Source organism: Martes martes (genome assembly GCF_963455335.1).
Source record: "Martes martes genome assembly, chromosome: X".
Lineage (NCBI taxonomy): Eukaryota > Metazoa > Chordata > Mammalia > Carnivora > Mustelidae > Martes > Martes martes.
In genome coordinates, this window is record NC_137897.1 from 18,952,005 (window position 1) to 18,977,920 (window position 25,916).

A 25,916-nucleotide genomic window follows, 5' to 3' on the forward strand; every position below is an offset into this window, starting at 1 on the left:
CAAACATTTACTGACAGCACACTATTTATGGTTCAGGCATAAATCTAAGCCCTGAGGATATAGCAGTAAATAAGGGGGGGAGGGAGTATCTATGCTTATAGTTATTTTTTTATTGAGGTATAACAGACATATAACATTAGTTTCAGGGGTACAACAGCATTATTCACTATTTGTACATATTGTGAGATGATCACCACAATTTGTCTACTTAGCATCCATCACCATATAGAGTTACATTTTTTTTCTTGTGATGAGAACGTTTAAGAGCTACTCCCTTAGCAACTTTCCAGTACTCAATAGAGGATTATTAATCATAGTCACCATGCTGTACATTATATCCCCATGCTGTATTGTGTAATTGTAAGTTTGTACCTTTTTTGGGGGGGGGGGTGGGAAGCAAAGAAAGGTTTGTTGAGTAATAATACAAAGCTCCCAAACAGAGAGGGGACCCCAGATGGTTACCCAAGTTTGTAGCTTTTGACCCTCTTCACCCATTTTGCCTGCACCCAACCCCTGCCTCTGACAACCACCAATCTGTTCTCTGTACTGACGAGCGCAGATTTTTTTTTTTTTGCTTGTTTTAGATTCCACAAATAAATGAGATCACACAGTATTTGTCTTTCTGTAACTAATTAGCATAATGCCCTCATGGTCCAAAAATTTGTTGCAAATGGCAAGCTTTCCTTCTTTTCTGAATAATATTCCATGGTGTATAGGTACATTTATACATTGATGGATAGTTAGGTTGCCTCCATGGTTTGGATATTGTAAATAATGCTGCAATAAATATGGAGGTATATAGATCTTTTCAAACTATCGTTTTCATATCCTTCAGATAAATATCCAGAAGAATTGCTGGACCATATGGTAGTTCTATTTTTAACTTTCAGAGGAGCCTCCATAGTGGCTGTACCAATTTACATTCCCACCAGCAATGTACAAGTGTTCCCCTTTCTCCATATCCTGATCAACACTTGCTAATTTGTTGCTTTGACGATAGCCATTCTAACAGGTGTGAGGTGCTAGCTGCTTATGGTCTTAATTAGCATTTCCCTAGTAATTAGTGATGTTGAACAGATTTTCAGGTCCTGCTAGCCATCTATATGTCGTCTTTGGAAATATGTTTATTCAGATCCTGTGCCCATTTTTAAATCAGATTGGTATTTTTTGTACTATTGAGTTGTATGACATCTTTTTTTTTGTATGACATCTTATTTTGATTTATTAACCCTTTATCACATATGATTTGCAAATATTTGCTCCCATTCAGTAGCATATCTTTTCATTTTGTTAATGGTTTCCTATGTGTAGAAGCTTTGTAGTTTGATGTGGTCCCACTTATTTTTGCATTTGATGCCTTTCTTTAGGTGTCAAACTAAAAAAACCAACCTGTAAGACAGATGTCAAGGAACTTATAGGAGCTCCTTGGAGTTTTGTTTTCTCCTAGGAGTTTTATGGTTTTGAGTCTTATATTCAAGTAAGATAGTGGTCCACTTTCATTCCTTCTGCATGTGGCTACCCAGTTTTCCCAGCACCATTTATTAAACAGACTGTACTTTTCCCCATTGTAATAGTATACTCTCGGCTCCTTTGTAGTAATTGAATTAACCATGTATGTGTGGGTTTATTTCTGGACTCTTTACTCTGTTCCATTGATTTTTTTCTGTAATAACAATGCCATACTCTTTTGGTTACTATAGCTTCGTAATACAGTTGAAGTCAGGGAGAATGATGCCTTCAGCCTTGTTCTTCTTTCTCAAGATCGTTTTGGTCATTTGGGTTCTTTTGTGGTTCAAAAGAAGTTTTAGGATTATTGGTTCTCTTTCTGTAAAAAAAAAAATGCCTTGGAATTTTGATAAGGATTGTACTGAATCTATAGATTGCTTTGGGAAGTATGGATATTTTAACAATATTCTTCTGATCCATGAGCAAGAAGTATCTCCATTTATTTGTCTTCAGTTTCTTAAATATAGTTGACATACAATATTTATACTTAATATCTTTAGTTGACATGACAACCCAGTGATTCACCAGTTACATGCATTAGGAAATGCTCACCATCATAAGTGTAGTCACCATCTGTCACCATGCAAAGTTATTCCAATATTATTGACTATATATACTGTACTTTTTATCCCTGTCACCTAATTCATAACTGGAAGTTTGTACCTCTTTATCTCCTTCACATAATTCATCCACTCCACTCCCAGGAACCACCAGTTTCTTCTCTGTATTTACAAGTTTTTTTTTTTAATTTTGATTTTTAGATTCCATATAAAAGGGAAATCATATGGTATTTGTCTTTTTTTATTTGTCTGACTTATTTCACTTAATGTAATACCCTCTAGGTCCATCCATGTTGATGCAAAAGGCAAGATTCCGTTCTTTATGGCTGAGTAATATTCCAATGTGTATGTGTACTTTACACACACCACATAGTTATCCATTCGTGTATCAATGGGCACTTAGGTTGGATCCATTTCTTGACTATAAATAATACTGCGATAAACATAGGAGTACATAACATATTACATGAATGTATTTGTTTTCTTTGGTTAAATACTCAGATGTGCAGTTATTGGGTTGTATACTAGTACTGCTGTTTTTAATTTTTTGAGGAACCTCCACACTGTTTTCCATAGTGGCTCTACCATTTACATTCCCAGCAATAATGCACGAGTGTTTCCTTTTCTCCACATCCTAGTCAACATTTGTTATTTTTTGTGGTTTTGATAACTGCCATTCTGGCTGTGAGGTGATGATAGGTCATTGTAGCTCTGATTTGCAGTTTCTTGATGATGAGTGAGGTTGAATGTTTTTTCACGTGTCTGTTGGCCACGTGTATTTTTCTTTGGAAAAATGTCTGTTCAGGTCCTCTGCTCATTTTTTTTTTTATTAGATTGGGTTGTTTTGGTAGTAAGTTGTATACATTTTTTACATATCCTTTCCAAATATCTAATTCAGTAAGTTGCCCTTTTGTTTTGTTGATGGTCTCCTTTTCCATGCAAAAGCTTTTAATTTTGATATTGTCTCATGATGTTATGACTGATGTCAAAGAAATGACAGCTTATGTTCTCTTCAAGGATTTGTATGGTTTCAAGTCTCACACTGAAGTCTTTCATCCATTTTGAGTTCATTTTTATATATGGTGTATTACAAGGTTTCATTCTTTTGCATGTAGCTGTCCAGTTTGTCCAGGACATTTGATACTAGATTATATTTTCTCTTCCTTCAAGTTCTTACTGTGTTCATCCATTCTTCTCCCAAGTTCAGTGAGTATCTTTATTAAGTAAATCAGTTATATTTGTCTCATTAAGGACTTTCTCTAAAGTTTTCTTTTCTTTTCCAGTTTTGAGCATATTCCTCGATTTTCCTTGATACTGTGTTGCTTTCTGTGTATTAGATACAACAGCCACCTCCTCCCGTGCAGAAGGAATAACCTCATGGCAGAGATGAAACTTACCATTCAACCCTCTCACAGCTCTTGGGTTGTCTCTCAAACCTTTGTGATTGTCCAAGTGGTGTATGCTATTTTTAGTGGATCCCAGTACTGGAGGGTGTAGCAAGGCCTATCAGTGTCCCCAAAGGGAGGACCTCAGTGAGCGCCTAGATTCAGCTGATTGGAAGCCAGACCCTCAGGTGACAGCATTTAAAATATGCAAATATAGGCATATTTCAGAGATACTGTGGGTTTGGTTCCAGATCACCACACTAAAGTGAACAATTAAGCTAGCCAAGATAATTTTTTGGTTTCCTCGTGTATATAAAAAATTATGTTTATACTATACTGTAGTTTATTAAATTTAAAATTACATGCCATCTAAAAAAACAATATAGAAATCTTAATTTAAAAATACTTTGTTGTAAAAACAGGCTCTCCATTTTCTGACCTTTCAGGGAGTCATCTTCTTGGTGGAGGGTCTTGCCTCAGTGTGGATGGCTGCTAGCGGATCAGGGCGGTGGTGGAGCGCTGGGGTGGCTGTGGCGATTTAGGACAACAACGATGCCCCATCTCTTGACTGTCCTTTCAGCGACCATTTTTCTATAGCACGCAGTGCTGTCTGACAGCATTTTATCCACAGTAGAACTTCTTCCCAATTTGGAACCAATCCTCTCAAACCCCGCTACTGTTGTCTTGACTAAGTTTATGTAATATTCTCAATGGTTTGTCATCACTGCAACAGTCTTCACAGCATTTTCACCAGGAGTAGATTCCATCTCAAGAAACTGCTTTGCTCATCCATAAAAGATGAGGAGCTGCTGCTTAAAGTTTTGTTGGGAGATTGTAGCAGTTCATTCCCGTCTCTGGGCTCTATTTCTAATTCTCCTCTTCTTCCTTCCACCACATCTGCAGTCCCTTCCTCCCCTTCCACTCTTCAAGATCATCTGTGATGGTTAGAATCCACTTTTTCCTGTGGATTTTCCTTTTCTCCTGTGACCGCTGATATTTTTACTTCTTCTAATGAATCATAAATGTCCCTAATGGCAACTGAGATGGTAAATCCTTTCCAGAAGGTTTTCATTTGACTTTTCCTGGCTCCAGCAGGAGAAGCACTAGCTCTGGCAGCTAAAGCCTTACAAAAAGTGTTTCTTAAATCATAAGGCTCGAAAGTCAAAGTGATTTCTTGATCCATGGGCTGAAGAAGGGATGTTGTGTGAGAAGGCATGAAAGGAACGTTAATCTCATTACATATCTCCACCAGAGCCCTTGGGTGACCAGGTACAGTGTCAATGTGCAGTAGTATTTTAAGTGATCTTTTTTTTGGGTGGGCTTACAGTATTCAGTAAACTATGTAGTAAACAGATGGGCTGTCATCCATGCTTTGTTCCCTTTATAGAGCACAGGCAGAGTCGATGTAGCATAATTCTTAAGGGTTCTAGGAGTTTTGAAATGGAAAATGAGCAGTGGTTTTAACTTAAACTCCCCAGCTAGGTTAGCCCCTGACCAGAGACTTGGCCTCTATTTTAAAGCGTTGGAGTCAGAATTTCAACTCCCCTCTCTAGCTATGAAAGTTATAGGTAACATCTTCTAATAACTGGCTGTTTCGCCTACACTGAGTATCTGCTGAGTGCAGCCGCCCTCACACATTTCCGTAGCTAGAGCTTCAAGAGAACTGGCTGCAGCTTCTACCTCAGCACTTGGTGCCTCGCCTTAGACTTTTATGATCGTCTCTTTCCCTAAGCCTCATGAACCAAACTGTGACGGCCTCAGATTTTCTCTTGTGCAGCTCCTCACTGCTCTTAGCCCTCACAGAAGTGAAGACAGTTAGGCCTTGCTCTGGATTAAGCTTTGGCTTAAGGGGATGTGGTGACTGGTCTGATCTCCTATTCAGATGGCTAAACTTTCTCCGTGTCCACAAGAAAGCTGTTCTGCTTCCTTTATTGTTTCTGTGTTCAAGTTTCTGTGTTCACTTGAGTAGCACTTTCAATTTCCTTCAAGAATTTTTTGTATTCACAACTTGGAAAACTGGTACAAGAGGCCAAGATTTCAACACACCTTCCTCACTAAACTTAAGCATTTCTAGCCTTAGATTTAAAGTGAGAGACCTCTGACTCTTCCTTTCACTAGAAAACTTAGAGGCCACTGTAAGGTTATCAGCTGGCCTCATTTTAGTATTGTTGTTGTCTCAGAGAATAAGTAGCCCAAGGAAGGGGAGAGAGATGAGGAAAAAATTGGTCACTGGAGCAGTCAGAACACAGACATTTAAGTTCACCATATTATCTGGGCATGATTCATGGTGTCCCAACACAATTACAATGGTAACATCAAAGACCACTGGTCACTGTAACAAATATAAGAATAATGAACACGTTTGAAATATTGCATGAATTACCAACAAGTGACACCCAAAATAAGCAAATGCTGTTGGAAAATGGGTGCCAGTAAAGGAATTCAGTGCATGGTTACCACAATCCTTCACTTTGTAGAAAACACTATATCTGCAAATAATACAAAGTAAAGCACCATAGTATGAGGCACCCCTCTGTATACCCTCCTGCAGGACTGCGAGCTAAGTCCTGTTGAGCACCAGAATTTGGTCATCTAGAGATGCTTCTTCATGGCAGTTATTAAAACTCAGGACACTTGACCAGTGTACAAGTTCCTTTCTAGGAGATGCAACACAGGGTGAATACAAAGTTGATGTCCAACGGCCCCGGTCCTTAGCGTGCACCTCATTAGGTCCCTAGAACTGTGCCAAACCAAACGCCTTGCTTAGGCCCCAGCCCCTGGGTAAATGAAGAACCTCTTTGATAGAAAGACTGGGGGTTTATTTCAGCCTACTGTATGGGCAGTGCCCTGGGATTGGCTAGCCACCAGAGGTAGGAGATCAAGGAGCATCCCTGGGGTGGCAGCCCCCAAAGACCAGGACCCAGACACATGTACAATCTCCTCTCCAGGAGCTACTGGTGCTCTGGTGGGTAGAAGAAAGAGTGTGAAGTTAGCACCTGCCCTCCAAGGTCTCTGGAGAGGATTATGGTCAGCCCTTAGCTGGATGTTTAATTAGAAGTGTGCCACTCTGGCCACAGCTATGAAGATAAGCTAAAAGGTTTATTTAACAGAAGCAGGGGTCTCTAACCTCTTGCTATGGCCCTGGGGGTGGTAGATGGTTGCTCAGTTGGTTAGTCTTCTGGGACTCTGGAGTGCAAGTTGCACTGGCCACCAGATCCAGGAGTTCTCGAGGTGTCCCCTCGGTGGCTACAAGATGGGGGTACCAAAGGAGGGTACAAGGTCCTTTCTGGGACATGCCTATAAGCTGGAGTGAGGTAAAGGGAAACTCAAAGATAGCATCTACCAGCCTCTGTCCCTAGAGACTAACCCAAGCAGGCTCCTAAGCTGTGTGTTAATTTAGATGTCTGCCTCTCAGGCCAATGATTTAACATAAGCAAATAAAGTTCTTTCACAAAAGGAAATTATTCAGCTTTCAAGAGGAAGGAAATTCTGATACATGCTCAACATTGGTTCAACCTTGAAGACATTATGTTAAATGAAATTAGCCAGATACAAGGACAAACACTGTATGACCCCACTAGACTAGTGAAGCTCATAGAGACATTAAGAGGGGGGATTCCCAGGGATTGGGTGGGGTGAAGACAGATTATATCATAAGTACAGAGTTGCAATACGGGAGGATGCGAAAGTTCTGGAAATGGATAGTGGTGGTGGTTGCACAGCTATGAATGTTTAACGCCACTGAATGGTATACTTAAAATGGTTAAAATGCTAATTTTGTTAGGTACATTTTATCACAGTTTGAAAAAATCAGGAGTGCACCTCACATCATGTAAATTTGTTCTTTCTGAAAAACTAACACATCATCAAGGTTTTTAAAAAATATCTCTTATGTTAGATGCAAATGCCTGTTTGGTTCATATACGGATCCACCCAACTGATTGCATTGGGGCCGAGGGTGTTTGTGGTCCGGGATGAACTAAAAACTTGGAACTGACCTAGGGTTATTCTCTCTTGGTACTCCAGGAAAAGGTCTATGTTCATGTTGTAAAACAGAATAGATGCATTTTCACTTCAATGAGGAAATGAGTCCATGGTTCAAAGTCAATTAAGGACTATGGTGGCAGATCATTCAAAATGATACTAAATGTTTTTTAAAATGTAGCCTATGTAGCTAAGGCACAATGTTTAAATGGAATGTGTCTGACACTTTCAAAAAAAATTAATCAAGTTTCACTAGGAAGGCCCTACCCCAAAAGCTGATTGAGCATCCGCTGATCCTGGCTCCATGAACCTGAATCCCTTGGAAAAGAACAGCATTGCCTCCAACATGGCAACAGAGCTTCAGAATTCAGCTCCTTTGAAGCCCCTCCCTTTGAGGATCGTCTGGAGGGTATGTCTCTGAAAGACAGAGGTAACACCAAGTCTCTGTGGGGAAGGGGTCCCTTGGCCACTGTCTTCTGTGTGTGAGTCAAGACTAGTTACAAGAATCAAGCATCAAGCAAAAAAAAAAATGGATCAAGTAGTTAAAGAGCTGTAGGTGGGAAGATTGAAAAACAACCTTTTGAGCTCTGATAATCCCCCCATCAGACTGAATAAATGGGAATACATCCTCTGTTATAGCAACGATGGCCCCCCAAGGTCCCACATCCTTGTGTGGTATCCTCCCACAGTATACCCCAATTGTCTGTGTGACCACTGCAATATGGCATAAAGTGATTGTCACTTCAGAGATTAGTCTTAAAAGACTAGGTTTTCTCTTGAATACTCTATCACTCATTCAAGGGGAAGCCAGCTTTTCTGTCATGAAGACACTCGAACAGCCTGTACAAAGGTCCACATGGGGAGAAACTGAGGTACCTTGTTCTGGGTCACAAGATGAGGAAGAGGATCCTCCAGCCCCAGCTGGCCTCTCGACTGCAACGTCATGGCAGACCCTGAATGACAACCACCCAGCTCAGCTGCTTCCTGACTTGCAGAAACTATGTGAAATAATATTTGTTGTTTTTAAGTCACTAATTTGGGGGCAATTTGTTACTCACCACGAGATAATCTCACCAGGGACACCATGATTTCTGCTTGCTTAAGAGGAAGGCTGACACTACCTCTCCTGAATCTAGCCTAGCTGGCCTGAAGTGGCATTGTGGCAAGGGGCTTTGTCACAGAGCCTTAGAGCACTTTTGGCACATGTGTTTCTCCAGATGCCATACCCTAACCCAAGGCGGGAGGGGGAGGGAAAGTGACTGCCTCCGGGGGACAGTCCTATGGGGGATGATACAGTGCTGGTCAGGAGAGAGAGGCTTGGCCCCAGGCTCCATCCCAGTACCTCCAAACACCTGGGAGACCATAGAAAAGCATCATAGTTTTCCCAGGCCTTTGTTACTTTATCTAGAACAAAGCTACAATACTCCTTTTATTGTGTGGTTAAAATGGGTAGAGTAGATATTAAAAGGCCTTGGAAAAGGTTTAACCTGCTATACAACTTCTAAACTGTAACAACATGGTCCTTACCACCTCTGCTGGAATGGAAGGATGTGGATTTTTGATCACAGTTCTTCATATCAAGCATCAGGTCCCTCAGGGAGAAGCTAAGACTCTCCTGTACGGAGCAAACACAAATACCGCCACATCCGGGTGGGCAGCAGAAAAGTCAGGTTGAAGGAGGTGGCAGGGAGTAACAATGGGTAGTGGTGTGCACATGGCTAACTAGAGGTCATGCCTTTCCGGAAGGAAATGAAGGCCCAGCAAACCCCTTCCGCCAACTGAATTTGATTAAACCCCATGTTGTACCAACTCCTGTACCAAGCACCAAAACAATAAAAGGCTAAGGGTATATATCTCTAGCAACCTGTATATATGATAGTGATCTCTGTATAGATCTAAATACAGAGGATTAAACCTCATCATTGCAGACGCTAGAAGGTTCTGGGAATAGGTCTCTGTCAAGCACCCATGCATCTATGCAATCCAGACACATTTATGGAATACCTACTATAAAAAGCTACGTACAGAGCTGCATACCAGTTCTGTCATACCAAGTTCTGTACTTTAAATCCTTCTATTTTGTACTTCTCCAAGTTGGGGTTATTTGTAACAGTACTGTATTTGCAGGTAATGCAGATCCTCTATTTTAAGAAATGAGTTCTAGTCCCAAATCCACAAATAAAGAATTATTATAATAATAGCATATTCATGAAAAGCAAATTACTTATCTTGGCGTTTAACATCCTTGTAACTATTCCTGTACTTTTAATGTCAACAGAAAAAAAGCAATGTCTAAGTCTGGCTGATATGGTAAATTAATGTTAATAACAGTTTTGACACTAATAGCAAGTTTTAAAAAGAAAAACCTCCAGACTCGAAGCTGGGTTTCATTTCTTAAAAATCACTGCAGCTAGCTGTCACCAGACTCCTCTAGAACAATTTCAGCTACTATTTCACCTTCACTGGGAGCCCGAAACAACTAAAATCTATAACGTTACTATGAAATTCTATTCCTTCCCTGCCTATGCTCGCTCCAAGTGGAGAAAACATCCATCCTCTTTAGTTACAATACCAGAGACATATTTCTCTGCAGAGACACATTTCTGAATCCCTATAAGGAAGTGAATACCCACATGGTTCCATTTTTAAAAAACCACTAGCTGTTTGTCCATCCCCTGAACATAGGTTGTGAAAATGTGAACTATTAAAATACACCTTAAACTAATGGGAAATTCTACACTTTGTTATAGATGTCATGGAATCCCAGAGACTAGGTTCTGCACCTTGTCTGCATGTTCTTCCTAGCACCATGCATATATAAGCACATGACTAAATGGCCCATGAATTAAACTGATTTGAGCCAAGAACTTGAACAGGCCCATGGAGAGTGAAAAGGAGCCCAGCACTTGGCTCCTCCAGTATCGCTAGCTCTTTCTAGAAGTCATTGAAAGCTCGAGCAGCCCCTTGCAAACCCTCTACACCTCTCAGACTCAGGCAATAGGACCTGATTGGCCTATATCACCCACCTCTATAATCATTTAGAGGCCACTAGACTTGAAGCAAAGCATCTCTTCCAACTTCTCAAACATTGTTCTTTTTCTATTACTAATTGAGTGTTTTACTTTTAGAAAATCCTATAATGAACCAGCTCAAATGAGCAGAGGCAGCAGTGACAACCCATCAATAAAATAATTAAGCCAAAGTGGATTTTGTTAGAGACTTCTCATGTCATAATAGGAAGTCTAGGCTACTTAAAAACAAGGAAATCAAATGGAATCATTTCGTTTGGTTTTAAAAAGGAAGGCTAGCTTTAGAAGATCTTTCATAGACCCTCAATGCTGCTGACAATACTGGTTCTTTACTCTTTAAGTACATGCACAATAGAAATACCAGTGGAGTACAAGGTGGTTTCCAGAATTTTCTCTTTCCATAGCTTCCACTCAGAATTGTTTGTAGAATTTAGATGAGACCCTCTGTACTTTCTCGAAGATTTAGATGATGGTCTCAGTCCCCTAAGACTTGCATACTTTATCCCAACACATATATGCCATGGAAAACAGGAAATTCAGGGCATGACAGGCATAGATGCAGGGCAGAATCATGCCTCTTCTCTCCCTTTTACATGCAATGGAAGAAGAAGTTTCCTGACAAAAAAAGCTGACCAACACAGCTGGGTTTCTTTTGCCCCCTTCTTCCTTCGTGGATCCAAGAGCCCATTAGCTTTATCTCACAACACAAATGCCATGACACCACTGACCCACTTGCATCTCATCCCCAAGATTTGCCTCATGTCCAGCTGAAAGACTACAGTGAGCTACAGAACCAACCTCTGTAGTAACAGACCTTCAACAATTACCAAATGGCTTCAAGGTCTGGACAAGAAATAGAAACAGAGACCAGAAATGGCTTTGGGTGCCATATTGAGGGATAAAGCCAAAACTAAATAAATGACACACACTTGAAGCTACTCAAGCAGATGCCCATATTGGACGGAGATAAGGGACACCCTTGAGTATCTTCATCCATGAAGATGAAGATAAACCAAAAATGCCCATCACCACAGGGCCAAGTGAAGTCATTACATACCCATGCACCGTCAGGCCCAAACAGCTCTAGGAAGTTGCCAATGAATTCCCTTGACTTCTCTTCCCACTTCTGAATTAGATCATGACTCTTTTCTTCCACTCTGTTGACAAATTCCTTTGATCTTTCCTCTACATTCTTGACCTTTTCCTTCATCTTGTCTACTTGGTTCTGGAAGCGGTACTTCTTCTCCTGGTCAAGAATGAAAAGAGGAAAAAGATTTATCCCAGAGGGCATGAGAGAGACCAGTCATTCACACTAATGGTCATTTTATTTCAACTTGTGTTTGTTCTTAACCTGAAGAGTCAGGATGTTGCTATTTCCAAGGGCTAGATTGACGGGAAGGCACATCTCTTGTAAGAAAAGTCATTTGTCATTAGTCTACTTGGATATGTAAAGTGAAATACAAGTGATTTTAATATTCTTTTTCTTGTAAACATCAGAGTTGAAGTCACTTATATAAGAACAAAAAATACATATTTGCTATTTATTACAGGTAGCTATTAGGCAACCCCCACCCACCAATTCTCCTGGGATTTAGACAAAAGTATGAGTTGTCCATAGAATGGTCACTCAGAGGCTGCCCGCGTTCTGTTTTACTGGGACATTGTTAAAACCAGTACTGGTTGAAATCGGCCACTGGCTAAGCCGTAAAAGTCACGTGTGACACTATAATTTTCATTGTAATGATATTTTCCTTTAAGCTAATTGAACTGCATCTATTTCCTTGGTGATGAAGACAGCTTTCATCCTGATAGCTTCTCTGGACTGAGATTTTTGTCCTTCTTATAGCCGCTATGCAGCAATGCTGTTCTGGTGTGCCCAGAAGGCCCTGTATGTTGGGCAAGTCACACAGGCCACCTCTAAACCTGTTTCTTCCTCAAATGGGGATAATTATCATCCCTACCCCATCAAGTTCCTGTAACTATTAGGTCAGATCACACACGTGAAGGGCTTGGCACAAAGCCTGGCATTTAAAAGTAAAAACACAGTGTGCGTTGGCTGTTTGATTACGATGAAGCAGCATAAGTAAGCCTCTCCTCGTGTCACCTGAGGAGCGTGCGAGCAAAGCATGAGATAACATGAGATGAACGGCCTTCCCCTCCAGAAGTCATGATCTAGTCTCTCCTCACAGGAAGGTTTTTCTCTTCACTACATGGGACTCAAGTTCCTATCTCAGAATTTTTTGACACCTGAAATATTGCAAAACTGGGTCAGGATTCCCTGATTCAGCCCTTCCAAACTTGACTGCGGCCTCAGTGGGGCGTGAGCTGCCTGTAATGTGCGGCGCTGGGGGGGGGGGGGTCAGCGCAGGCTGGAGGTGCGGGAAGCATCCATGCGGCGGGAAGCGCTGCCGCCGCCCCCTCTGCTCTGCTGGAGGGACCTCGGCCAGGTCCCCTCTGAGCACAGCATTACTCATATCTAAGTTGAGGGACCTGGACTAGGCGACGGCCGCTGGCAGGTTCCTGCCTCCTCTGAGGTTCTGTGCTTCATCGACGCGCCCATCTGACATTCGATTCTCTGAGCTGCAGCCAGCCTCGTCGCAGAAAGGCCGCGAGCCGTCCATGCTCACTACATGGTTCCTTGAGCTAAGCGGCTTAGCTAAAGGCCGTTAGAAGAGAACGAGCAATAACTTTTGGAAACGGTTTCACATGCTTGAATGGCTGGCTGGATTCAATTTAAAAGAACAGACAGGGGCGCCTGGGTGGCTCAGAAGGTTAAAGCCTCTGCCTTCGGCTCAGGTCATGATCCCAGGGACCTGGGATCGAGCCCCACATCGGGCTCTCTGCTCAGCGGGGAGCCTGCTTCCTCCTCTCTCTCTGCCTGCCTCTCTGCCTACTTGTGATCTCTCTCTGTTGAATAAATAAATAAAATCTTTAAAAAAAAATAAAAATAAAAGAACAGACAGTTTAATTTATTGAAATAACCAGGGCTTTATTTTCTATAGGATACCAAATAATCACTTTGATGGGATTCTTTTCAGCCACTTGTTCTGGTGCTGGTTGAACCCAACATGTTCTGTTTTGTTGCCTGACTTGTGTGAAGCCACTGAGCCTAGACTCCCAAGCTCCCTGCCTCTTGAGGACAAAGAACCACTGGTGGACAGTTAACCACTCCCCACCTAGAAGGCACCAACGATCGAGGTGTGTAAGCTGCCGGATAGTGAGGGTTATATGTGATCATAACCATCCAGTTTGGCAGAAAAATCACTCTTAAAAAAAAATCTCTTGGGGGGGGGAGTGTTGAAATCCCATATGGATGAAGGGTTTCTGTTTTAATAAACTTTGTCCCCTCTTCAGATTCCAGGCAAATACAGTTGTCCAGACGCACTAACATCACCTCTAGCAACTGGACTGCCCTCTTAGCTTTGTAACAGCCTGTTTTGCTTGTTTTAAAGATTGTTTTAACAGTTGCTCTATTATTAAACTAACAGCAGCTCTGTGGGAACAATACAGCACAAATACAAAAGGAAGCCAAGGACTTTAGGCTTTATTTAAGCAGCTGTAATTTCTCTGGACAATAAAAAAAAATAGCTGTTAAGGTTTCTAATGAGCATCTGTAAGGCCTTAATAAAATGAAAATTTAAAACTCATTTTCTCTGAGTTTAGCTTTTCATTGCCTCTGCCTTCCTTCCTTCCCTTTGAGCAGAAGACAATGCTTGCCTTTCACGAGGGCAGATCTCCCAGGCCCCCTTCAGTTAAGTCTGAGAACTCTCAAAGCGGGAGGTTGGAGGAGGAGAAGGGAGACAGCCCCTTTATAAAACGTGGAGCTTGGGCGCCTGGGAGGCTCAGTGGGTTAAAGCCTCTGCTTTTGGCTCAGGTCATGATCTCAGGGTCCTGGGAATGAGTCCCACATCGGGCTCTCTGCTCAGTGGGGAGCCTGCTTCCCTCTCTCTCTCCCTCTGTCTGCCTCTCTGCCTACTTGTGATCTCTGTCAAATAAATAAAATCTTAAAAAAAAAAAAACGTGGAGCTCACTACTGTGGGCTTTGATTGACTTAAGTTAGCCCTTTGGACACTGTTTTCTCCCTCTGTAAAATGGGGAGAATACACGGGTGCCTGGGTGGCTCAGTGGGTTAAGCCTCTGCCTTTGACTCAGGTCATGATCTTAGGGTCCTGGGATCGAGCCCCGCATCAGGCTCTCTGCTCAGTGGGGAGCCTTCTTCCCCGCCCCCTCCGCCTGCCTCTCTGCCTACTTGTGATCTCTCTCTGTCAAAAAAACAAATAAAATCTTTAAAAAAATTTTTTAAATGGGGAGAATACATCCCTGCACCGTTATGCGGACTGAATATAATATAATATAATGCGGACAATAAATATACAAGATCAAGAGCACTGTGGTGCTGGAATTTAAAACAGAAATGCTGCGAGGGATACAACAAGCACTCAGCAAATGGCAGCAGTGCCGGTGTGCGTGGTGTCTGTCGGAGGACATGGGGGCGGGGGGCGGCACGCTTACATTTATGAAGCTGACATTGAGCTCCTTGGCTGTGTACCCTCTTTGCAGGTTGCGTCGGGCATAAACATCGTAGTCACGGACGATTCTGGTGATGATGTCTGACGTTGAGATGCCTTCCGTTCTCTGAGTTGGAACAAACATTCCTGTTCAAAGAATAAAGAGGAAAACAAGAGTGGGATGCTCTCTGTTGCCCCCTTTTCCGTAAACACTCGTTTCCAGGACAGAGCGGTGGCTCCTGGGTGCGTGAGTGAGGCTTTTGCACGTGGCGCCAGCTGGCTGGTCCGGGCTCAGCTCCGTGCACTTCCGGCCGGCCCGGCACCCTGGCCCTGGGCCCTGGGCACTCCTGGCATTCATTCGTGCCACGTCCTGCTTCTCTGCCCCAGGTCCCCCCTCCCTGCCTACACCAGCTGCAGCCTTCCTCCTCCTCCGGCAGGGCCCAGCTTCGAGGTGTCGTCTCTGCCAAGTCTTTCCTGATAGCACCAAGCAGAAGCCACAACCTCCAGGATACAAACATGTCTTCCATTAACAAACACACTTTAAATACCTGTCTCCTTGTCAAAAGGGAACATTTTCAAAGTAGAGATCACGTCTCGATGGCCGACCCCCTGCACGGTGCCCTTTTCTGGCACATGGAAGGTGCTCGATAAATGCAAATTAAATAAGTGACTAGAGAGTCACAAGCATGACAGGCAAGTCCCCTGCTTCCCTAAGGAAGTCTGCAACGCATTCGGCTGAGGAAAAGACCCAAAGGCACTATTTTGTCATCTCTGATTTGAAGACATGTCCTTAGGATGCTGGATGATTTTATCTCTCTCACAATAGTCTACTCTGGATGGTGGCTTCACCACTCAGGACCCTGTCGTCTAGAACACTTGGGACTGAGTAAAAATAAGCTCAAAGGATGCCAAGTTCTAATAGACCCTCCTTACCGTCTTCAAGGCTGAATTTGGGTGCACCGATACAGGGCTATATAGAGGTCGCTAGTGTTACCGAGGCAAGAATGTGGTTGTTGCTTACACTTCTGTCGTCAGCTGAAATGACATGTTGGCAGTTGAGGTATTTCTACCCAGTCTGATTATGGCCACTCAGAGACATCAGGGATGGGATGGCATGATGGACGGGTTCTAGGGACAAGGGCGCTGGGTTCTCAGGAGACTTGGGCAAGACTCATGCCTCAGAAGTCAAGTTTCTTAACCTCAGTGTCCAAAACTGAGAAATGAGGTGACCAGACAAGATGACCTTGGGCTCATCTGTGCCACCTCCCTCTCCCTCACTCCCCATGTCCAGTCACTCTCCTTCCACTCACTAGTCTGCTCCCTAAGAGGCTCCCCAACTCACCCACTTTTCTCCATCCTCTGTCTAAAGCCATCTAACACCATCTGGCTCAAGGATTATAGCAAGAGCCTCAAAACCAGTCTCCGGTGATACTGATTTTTGTTCCCTCAACCCTGTCTACACATAGCAAGAGCCACAGAGCAGTCTTTCAAAATAGAAGTCAGAGGGCTGCCCAACATCTTTCACTGGCTTTCTACGGTCCTCAGTATTCAGACCCAAATCTGTACCTTGGCTCTGCAGTGGCTTGCTTGACCCCTTCCCTGCACGCTCTCATGAGTCTCATCGAAGACCCACTCCCCAAGCTCACTGCCTAAGCCAAGGCCCCCGGGCTCCACCACCGTAAGCGGCCCCATTGTCCTTGGATTCTCCAGAGGTGGGCAGCAAGCTAAGCCTGCCTGAGCCCCCCACCCTGGACTTGAGCGTCCTGACAGGGCGGGCCCCCTCCCCTCACTCTGCCACCAACATCCTCTCTACCTGGCTAACTCCCAGTCATCCACTGGGCTTCACCTTCAGCGTCACTTCCTCAAAGAAATCGCTCAACCCCTGGGCTGGCTCTTCTGGCTTTTATTCCCTCTCATGCTCCACGGCTCTCTTCCTTCAAATATTCCAAGGTCTTTATAGAAGAGCTTCTTCAGCAACTGCCTTCCCCACTTGACAATAAGCTACATGAGGGAAGGGACTGCTCCTGTCTTATTCTCCTCGAGATTCTCAGCATCGGGCCGCAAGCAGGCGCTGGGAGAAAATATGCTGCCCGACTGACTAGAGGACTACTGACCTCTAAGGGCCTTTCCAAAGCCAGTTCTGTTTCTCTCGTCCCCCGTGACCTTGTCAGCCTTCTGGCCCCTGCTAGGGCGGCCCACGGAATTCACGGCCGGTGTCAGCTGCACACGCGTGGTAGACGCAGCAGGCAGCTACTCCTGCTATGGGAGACAAAGCACCCACTTTCTAATACTCTGGGGCTCAGAGCACGGAGTTGGGGTTTACAGCTAGGTCAAAAACTTCGCCTCCCACCTTTTGAGAATACACTCGAACACAGAAAACCAAAGGGAAGGCAGAGGGTGTGACCACCCCAACATCTGTAGCTGAACAGCCCCCAACCGACTCAGCTGTGCAGGGAGGGGGCCCTGGGGGCTGGGGGTCCCAAGCTGAGCGGTCCCAAACTTGGGGACTGAGACAACATCCTCACCTCGGTGGGAGCAGCAGGGACCTTCCCAGTGAGCACTGTGTCCCATCTTTCAGCAGGCAGATCCTTTTCCCACCCCCTGCCGCCTGGTGAACCATTTGGAAGATCCTCCGGCCACTAGCAGATTTCAGCAAGTCACTTAGGCCCCGGTGACATGAGCTCCCCCTTTCTGTGAGCCACAGAGTGAGGGCTCCCTGGCTGAGTAACGGAAGTTGGGGGCGTGGACAGGCTTGCTTTGGTGGGGAGGGAGGTCTGTGAAAGAAGCCAAGCCCTCTGCTGACATAATGAGGCACCCGGCTTCCTCCAAATCCTAATTAGTGCTCTGCTAAAAATATTCAGTAATGAGCATGATCAGAGAACCTTTTTTATCATGCTTTTCCGAATTGCAGTGTTTGGTTATGGAGCTATTTTAAGCAGCAGCCAAGCACATGATAATGAAGGAACCTTTCGAAGGTAGTAGGGCCACAGTAGCAGGAGGACGAGGACCACAGACCTGACAGTCTGCCTCATTTGCACACCATCCTTCCATCCAGCGTTGCCGGAGGGTTTTGACGTTTAGCTCTGACAAGCAAAGCAGAGCGCTGCAAAGTTTAATCTGTACCCTCGATAGCTCTGGCTTCATTTAAAGTGACTGGTGACTTTCAAAGTAGATCTGAATTAGAGTGCAAGAGCCCGGTGTGGACGCTGAGGCCATTTCTGAGCATCTTCCTCTCACGATGAATGCCATGACCTTCTCTGCCTTGGCTCTCCCCCGGCGAGCCAGCAGCAGAGCAGACCAAGGGGCCTGTGGGAGGAAGGGTCACAGGTGGTCTCTGCCTGTGCACCGGGGGCAGGTAGGACACCATCTGACTGTTCAATCTGAAGACAGGAAGTGGGGTCGATAGAGGATGGGCGCCATCCCCGTCCCCTGGGATTACCTGCCCCCGACAAAAAGAAGGTGGTGGTAGTGACACCAGCGCACGTCCATGGCTGGGGCCCAAGAGGCCCTGAGGCTTCTGTCACGATTGCTGACTCTCGGAATGCCTACCCGCTAGGACACACACCCTCGCAGGCAGCCCCGCACTTTCCAAAGCCCACGCACCACGCCGAGGGGCCACGGGCAGACGCTGCGGCGTCCACCCCGGCTGAGCTCCCTGTGAACCACCAGCACCCACTGCCAGCCAGACAAGGGCACCGTCTGGGACCCCCGGGCCACCTGGGGCTTCGGATGACCACAGTCCCAGGCAACAGCTGAGTATAGCCATGGGAGAGACCCCAAGCAAGAACCACCCCACCAAGCCTTACAAAAGCACAAGCCAAAGGAAGTGGCTCTTTTACACCACCGACTGTGGGAGTAATTTGTTATGCAACAATAGGGTGCTGGATCGCTTTTGAGTGAGGAGAATGTTGGACCTGTTCCTATATCCTAAAATCAGGAAAGCAACTTTTTCTTAGCTCACTAGGGGCTACTCACCTAGAAATAAAACCACCACCGAGTGCATGTTTTTACTCTACAAGGCAGCTGGGAACTGTCCCCCCAGGAAACGCGGATTCCATTCACCCCGGGTGAACCGTACCTGGTCTAGATTCTTGCTACTCTGAGTGACGTCTATGGACTTGCAGGACCTACCAACCCAGCAGCTCCTTAGAAATGGGGATCTGAGGTCCCACCAGACCTAATGAACCCGAATCTGCATTTAAAGAGATCCTGCAGTATGTCTCCTGAGGCGAGGGAAACAAAAGCAAAAATAAACTGTTGGGACTAAATCAAAATAAAAAGCTTCTGCACAATGACGGAAACAAACCAACAATACAAAAAGACGGACAACCTACCAAATGGGAGCAGATAGGTGCACATGACATAGCCCATAAGGGGTTAGTATCCAAAATACATAAAGAACTTATACAACTCAACACCAAAAAATCCAATTACAAGTGGGCAGAAGACATGAAGATGACATACAGATGACCAACGGACACATGAAAAGGTGTTCAACATCACTCGTCGTCAGGGAAATGCAAACCCAAACTACACTGAGTTACCAGCTCACCCCTGTCAGAATAGCTACAATCGAAGACAGAAGAAACAGCACGTGTTGGTGAGGATGTGGTGGAAAAGGAGCCCTCGTATACTGTTAGTAGGAATGCACACTGGTAGAGCCACGGTAGAAAAGACTATGGAGGTTCCTCGAAAACTTAGAAATATAGAATTACCATAGGGTCTGGTAATAGTACTACTGGGTGTTTACCCAAAGAATACAAAAACTGTAATTCAGAAAGATACACGCGCCCCTATGTTTACTGCAGCATGATTTACAACAGCCAAGATAGAGAAGAAGCCCAAGAGCCCGCCGACAGATGAATGGGTAAAGATGTGGCACATATGTACCATGGAATATTACTCAGCTATACAAATGAATGAGCTCTTGCCATTTGCAACAACATGGATGGACCTAGAGGGTATTATGCCAGGTGAAATAAGTCAGAGAAAGACAAATACCATATGACTTCATTCATATGTGGAACTTAAGAAACCAAATACATGAACAAAGAAAAAAAGACAAACCAAGAAGTAGACTTAACTATAGAGAACAGTCAGTTACCAGAGGGGAGGTGGGGAGGGATGGGGGAAATAAGCAAAGGGGATTAAGAGTGCACTTATGACGATGAGCACTGAGTAATGTACAGAATTGCTGACTACTATACTGTACACCTGCAACTAATACAGCACTGCATGTTAAGTGTACGGTGGGGAGGGGGAGGGGGGGAGGGGTGGGGAGGGGAGAGGAGGGAAAGAGAAGAAAAGCAAGATCCTGTAGGGATCTATAGTCACATTCACATTCGACAAGCGCTGGTCTATACCAGGTCCTTCATGGTGATGGTAAGGAAGGACCAGCCGGCTCACAGCCCAGATCTTTTTTTTTTTTTTTTTTAAGATTTTATTTATTTATTTGACAGACAGAGATCACAAGTAGGCAGAGAGTCAGGCAGAGAGAGAGGAAAGGAAGCAGGCTCCCTGCTGGGCAGAGAGCCCGATGTGGGGCTCGATCCCAGGACCCTGGGATCATGACCTGAGCCAAAGGCAGAGACTTTAACCCACTGAGCCACCCAGGCGCCCCTCACAGCCCAGATCTTACAGAGACTTAGAAAGGTAACCATCGCTCCATGCCATAAGCCATCTCCACGTAACTGATTCCTCAGCCAGTTTCTCCCCTCCTTCTCCCCTCCTACCCCTGCCATGTTCCTCAGCAGCCCTCCAGGTCTAAAGGCTACGGTGGTTTGGAGCAATTTAGAGCAGGTGGTCAGCTTCTCCCTTTAATAAAGGGGTGAAGGACTCAGGGGCCATGATACCAATGCAAAGCAAACAGATTAGATGCAAAGGTTGATATAATTACCCCTAGACTGCCCCGTCATCTAAGTAATTTGGAAAAACTCTGTAAGACAGTGTGCGTGCCCAAATTATCTGGGTAAACAGCTCTACTCCATGCAGAGTGGGCAGGGTGCCTGCAGACAGAAGGCCTCCATCCTAAGCCGAGCCCCCATCAGACTGCATTAAAAGCACCCTCGTGCTTAGCCAGCACTGAATGAGCACCACACACGTGCCAGGGGCTCTGCCGGGGATGGGAAGATGGAGGAGACATGGCAGAGACCACACCATCTCATTCTAGCTAGACACACACACACACACACACACACACACACGCATGCACGCCTGCCCACGCACTATCAGGATGCCATCGGAAGGGAGCTGAAAAAAAGATCCATTTGCAAAGAGTATCTCAGCAGGGATGGGGGAGGGTGGTGCTGCGGAATTACGCCCCCAGGAGGGAGGCATGTCAAGGGCTGGCTCCTCAGCTGGGCACAGAATAGGCGTGGAAGCCCAGAGGCAGGGCATGCCGAGCCCACAGAAGAGCCAGAGCCAAGGCGCTAAGTGGGGGTGCTTCTGGGCACGAGGATGGACTCCACTGGCCTGGAGTTTAGGACCTGAGCAAGGCGGTGCAGAGCCCAGGCTAGCAAGATGGAGAGGCTGGGCAGGGCCAAGGGACAAAGACCCAATCACAAAACCTAGGAGCGGTGAGAGAGACTAAAGGGAAAGAGAAGGTCCCAGAAGTAGAGGACAAGAGAGCACCTTGGAGAGGAGCGTGGTAAGCAGGGTTGTTACATCCAGAGGAGGACAGCAAAGAAGCCACTAGACCGGGTGGTCCGAAGGGCATCAGGGAACAGAGGGAGGATGGGACAGAAGTCAGAGCACAGGCAGCTGAGGAATGACGGGGGGTACACCTGCGAGGTGCCGGCGAGGCATGACGCAACAAGGGTGGGACTGGAGAAGGGAGAGGGAGGGCAGAAGAGGGATTTTGTCATTTTGTTTTTGTAGACTCTCAAACAATAGTAAACTGAGAAGAAACTGCTGGAGAGTGAGAACCCTGCACACCCAAGAGGGGAGGCCTAAAGCAGACAGGCTTCAAGGAAGGGAGGAGTGGATTCAGGTAGAGAAGTCAGCCTGGGACAGAAAAGCTACCCCTCTTCCGCAGGATGTAGGAGAGGAGGCAAGGGTGCAAGCAGTTACAGGCACATCAGGTCAGGAAAGTAAATGTTATCAAGGAACATCAAGAATCCCGCTGAGGCTGGAAACCACAGATCTGTTACGATGCCCAACAGTGATTTCCCTCAAGTCCTCAGCAGCAAAGGAATAGGGACAGAGAACTTGGCAAAGCAATGAACCCCAGGGAGTCTCCAATGGAAGGAAACCTGCCTCTCTCCAGCCCCCCAATAACTCCCTGGGATAGACTAGTCTCTGACCTTCAAAGAAATGTTTGGTGACAGCTGGGACAGTTTCCAAAGCTCAGGCACCACGCCTGCCCTCCACGACAGCGCTTAACAGTTTGGTGAAGGAAGTATTTTACCTGATTTCCCAAACATTTACCCATTCTTTTTTTGCTTCTGCGTGTGGTACCTGAGGACATTACTATCATGTGACAGAATGACAGGTGAGAGGACTGACTTTGGAGACAAGGAGTCTAGATTGTTAATGACCCAGTTATCTGTCTTCTGGAAGGAACTTTCTTGGAAATATAAAATAATTTCATTCTGAATTCTAAATGTGAATGAGGGAAATGATTGCCCTTTAAATAATAAGGTCCTATGATTTTTGTCTGATGAGCCCTAGAATTGAGCCACACACTAGAAGTTGGTATACTCATGGTTCAGCAAAGAGTACTTTGGTGCTCGAGTTAATTCTTCTATAAATACCTAAATGATGTCTGTCCTATGACTGGGTCTCAGCGCATGTCAACAGAAGCTTATAAAGGCTACTTGGCAGGCGTCTGAAATTCCAGTGCCTTCCATGTATATGCTACAAGACTAGGGCAGAGGTGTCTTATTAAACCTGACAGTTATAATGCAGTGGACAGGTGAGCACAGGGGAACTCACCTGCTTCCTTTATATGCTTGTAAACATCATCAGAACCAGCAGAAGAGTAGGGTATGTCATCATGGGCCACAAAGTCAATCTGTTGGAGAGAGACAAGAGTGATGTCATCACTGGGATGGATGTGCAAATACCTTTTTTTTTTTTTTAACTTTTTAAAAAAAGATTTTATTTATTTGTCAGAGAGAGAGAGAGAGAGAGAGAGCGAGCGAGCAAACAGGTAGAGGAAGAAGCAGGCTCCCCAATGAGCTAGGAGCCTGCTGTGGGACTCGATCTTAGGACCCTGGGATTATGATCTGAACAGAAGGCAGATGCTTAACTGACTAAGCCATCCAGGCCTCCCAGTGCACAAATGCCTTTTGAAATAAAGCAGTCATAATAAAGCAGTTTACAATGTGCCTTTGATTCCTTGACTGAAAGGTACTGCCTGCCAACTGTCTCCATTTCCAGGAGATAAAGGGAACTAGATTGGTTGGTCTCCTTCTCTGGTCTCTCTCTTTCCTCTGACAGGAGGCTTTCTAGGGCTTCTGCCCGTCTGTCTTTTTAAACTTCCTCCTCAGAGAATTTATTCATGCTTCAGATTTTAATCACCCTTGCTATGACAAGGAACCCAAACCTCCATTTCCTGTCCCACTGATGGCAACAGGCCATTTTTTATATGGTAAAAATGAATTCACACCTTTTTTATTTGATCTCCCTAACCACCTTGTTAGGTGGGTGGGACCTATACTGCTGTTTCCATTGGGACAGAAGGCTGCCAAAACTAGAAAACTTGTCAGATTTGCCCCAAATCACCCGTTTCTATTTTGCCACCCCTTGGAGTCACTTTAAAAACAACCTATTTGAAATTTAACAGCCTGAAAACAGGTGCCTCGCAGCACCTCCAGTTTCCCAATGTACCTAGGCCCCAAACACCTTGAAACTGGGATTCTTTCCCTACTTCCTTCAGTCTCCAGGCACAAAAGTCCCTAGGACCCCTGTGGTGTATGCATGTGTGTGTATATGCGTGTGTGTACGTGCGCACGCACATAAATACATGTGAACGTCCCCGCACGCACACGCACCCAGCAGGTCCTCTCCGTGGCTGATACACGAAATCCAGGGCCCTGGCACCTGGACTACTGCTTCCAGCTTGTGCCTGCCCTTCCTCACTGCTGTCTCCTTTCCAAGCCACCTCTCTGTCACGTGGGAGGCAGGTCCTTAACCGGGTTTCTTTGTGTCCTCCTCCTCCCTCCTAATCTCCCCTAGTTCCCTGTTTCCTACTCCATCAAATCAAAACTTGCTGCCTGGCTTTTGAAGCCCTTTGTAATGACGCTTGGCTCCACCTTGAGAGGTAGTTTACAGCAGCAGTCCCATCCACCTGCCCCACCGCTTACTAGCTAGAGAAATCATACATTGGCCGTAAGGATTAAATCAGCATTTCTGAACCTCGACACCTGTGACATTTTGTGGTGGATCATTCTTTGGGGGGGTGGGGAGTGCCCTGGCTTTTACCCGTTAGATGCCAGTAGCACCCCTAGCTGCACCCAGTTGCTGCGACAACCAAAAATGTTCCCAGACACTGCCAAATGTCCCTTGAGGACAAACTCAAGCCCCCGCTGAGAATCACCATATTAAACGATGTCCTGATGGAAAGGTGCTAAAAGCGATAACCAGTGCACAGTAAGCACTCAATCACTGTTATTATTCAATCCATTCTCAGGACTCAAACTTAATTCCTCTTCCTCTCTGATATATAACAATGACGATGACAAAGTCTCACGGTAGCCGTGAGATTTAATGTGATTCACGTAGGAGCAAAGCCCTCAGCACAGTGCCTGGCACATGGTGAATCAGAAACGGCGGCCGCCACGACCATCATCTGTATGCCCATCGTGCCCGGCCCAAGCCAAACATACAATAGATGCTCAGTAAAAACGTGTTAGTGATTGCTGGAAGCAAATCATATTGTAGTTTCTCCTTTTGCTTTTTATTCTTGCTGGGAAATTATCTCCTCTGCTATTACCCATGCACGTTTATCAGTGTTCTCTCTCCTCTCCTGCATCGGGAATTTAAAAATAGAAAAGAAAACTCTTAGAACAGCTTCATCTTGTGGTGTTTTTTTTTTTTTTTGTATGGCTTATAAAAGGAAAGAATAGCTCCTAATGTGGGGCTGGTAGGGAGACACAAAGCACATAATTTCATGCAGATCAAAAGAATTTCTCGTGTTTTCAACTAATAAAAATCTTTTATCAGTAGGAGTCTCAGGGTCACAAAATCATAGATATAAAATTCTTTCCTTCAAAGCTGACCTGTGTCCTTCTGGATATAATGCGTGTTCCTTTTTTCCTTGCAAAAGATGCCTGCGAATATACAAGCATCAATAATGATGACAGTGGTGGTAATGACAATGACGTTTTGGAGCTCTGGCTATGGGCCAGCTAGTGTTCAGTGTTTTACTTACATGATCTCATTAGATTCTCAAAATGAGCCCATGAGAGAAGTACTGCCATCACCCGACTTTACAGTTTAAATAAGTGAGTTCAATATCTTGCTCAAGGTCCCACAGTTAGGAAGGGAGAGAAGCCGCGCTTGGACGTGGGTGGTCTAGTTCTAGCACCCACAGCGAGGAAGTGAGAGGATATCAGTCCCCAGGCCCGGGCAGAAGACAAGTGCTGTATCAAGTGACACCACATGACAGTTCCTGAAGTTACCTCTTTTAGAGAGTAGAAGCCTCTGGGCTTTCCGCATGTAGGCTGCAGAACCAGACTCTAGTTCTGCTACTTAGAGACCATGGAAGAGTAAGTACCTTGTGTTTTTCCAGAAACTCTGGAGTGAGTGTCCACGGAGCATCTCTAATGACTTCATCCACATAGCGACAGTGTCTGAGAGCTTCGTATCTCTCTGCTTCGTTCATCACAGTGAATCCTTTGAATTTGTGGGTGAGGTCATCACTGCAAACTGAAACAGACACATGCATGAAAGGCTGCTACCTGGCCCAGGCCCTGCTTGTCGCCATCCTGGGCCTTCAGGGCT

General features: G+C 45.1%; 1 protein-coding gene across 2 annotated transcripts in view; it reads right to left on the minus strand.

Moving 5' to 3' along the window:
- Nucleotides 1-25,916, minus strand: part of PCYT1B (phosphate cytidylyltransferase 1B, choline) — a 91,302-nt gene that overhangs the window by 14,494 nt on the left and 50,892 nt on the right. For both annotated transcript variants that reach the window (XM_080794870.1, XM_080794869.1), the window contains exons 4-7: nt 25,690-25,841; nt 22,905-22,983; nt 14,977-15,119; nt 11,522-11,710 (exon numbers count right to left, since the gene is read on the minus strand). In XM_080794870.1, coding sequence (XP_080650996.1) covers nt 11,522-11,710; nt 14,977-15,119; nt 22,905-22,983; nt 25,690-25,841 — 563 coding nt within the window. The remainder of the gene's footprint in view (nt 1-11,521; nt 11,711-14,976; nt 15,120-22,904; nt 22,984-25,689; nt 25,842-25,916) is intronic.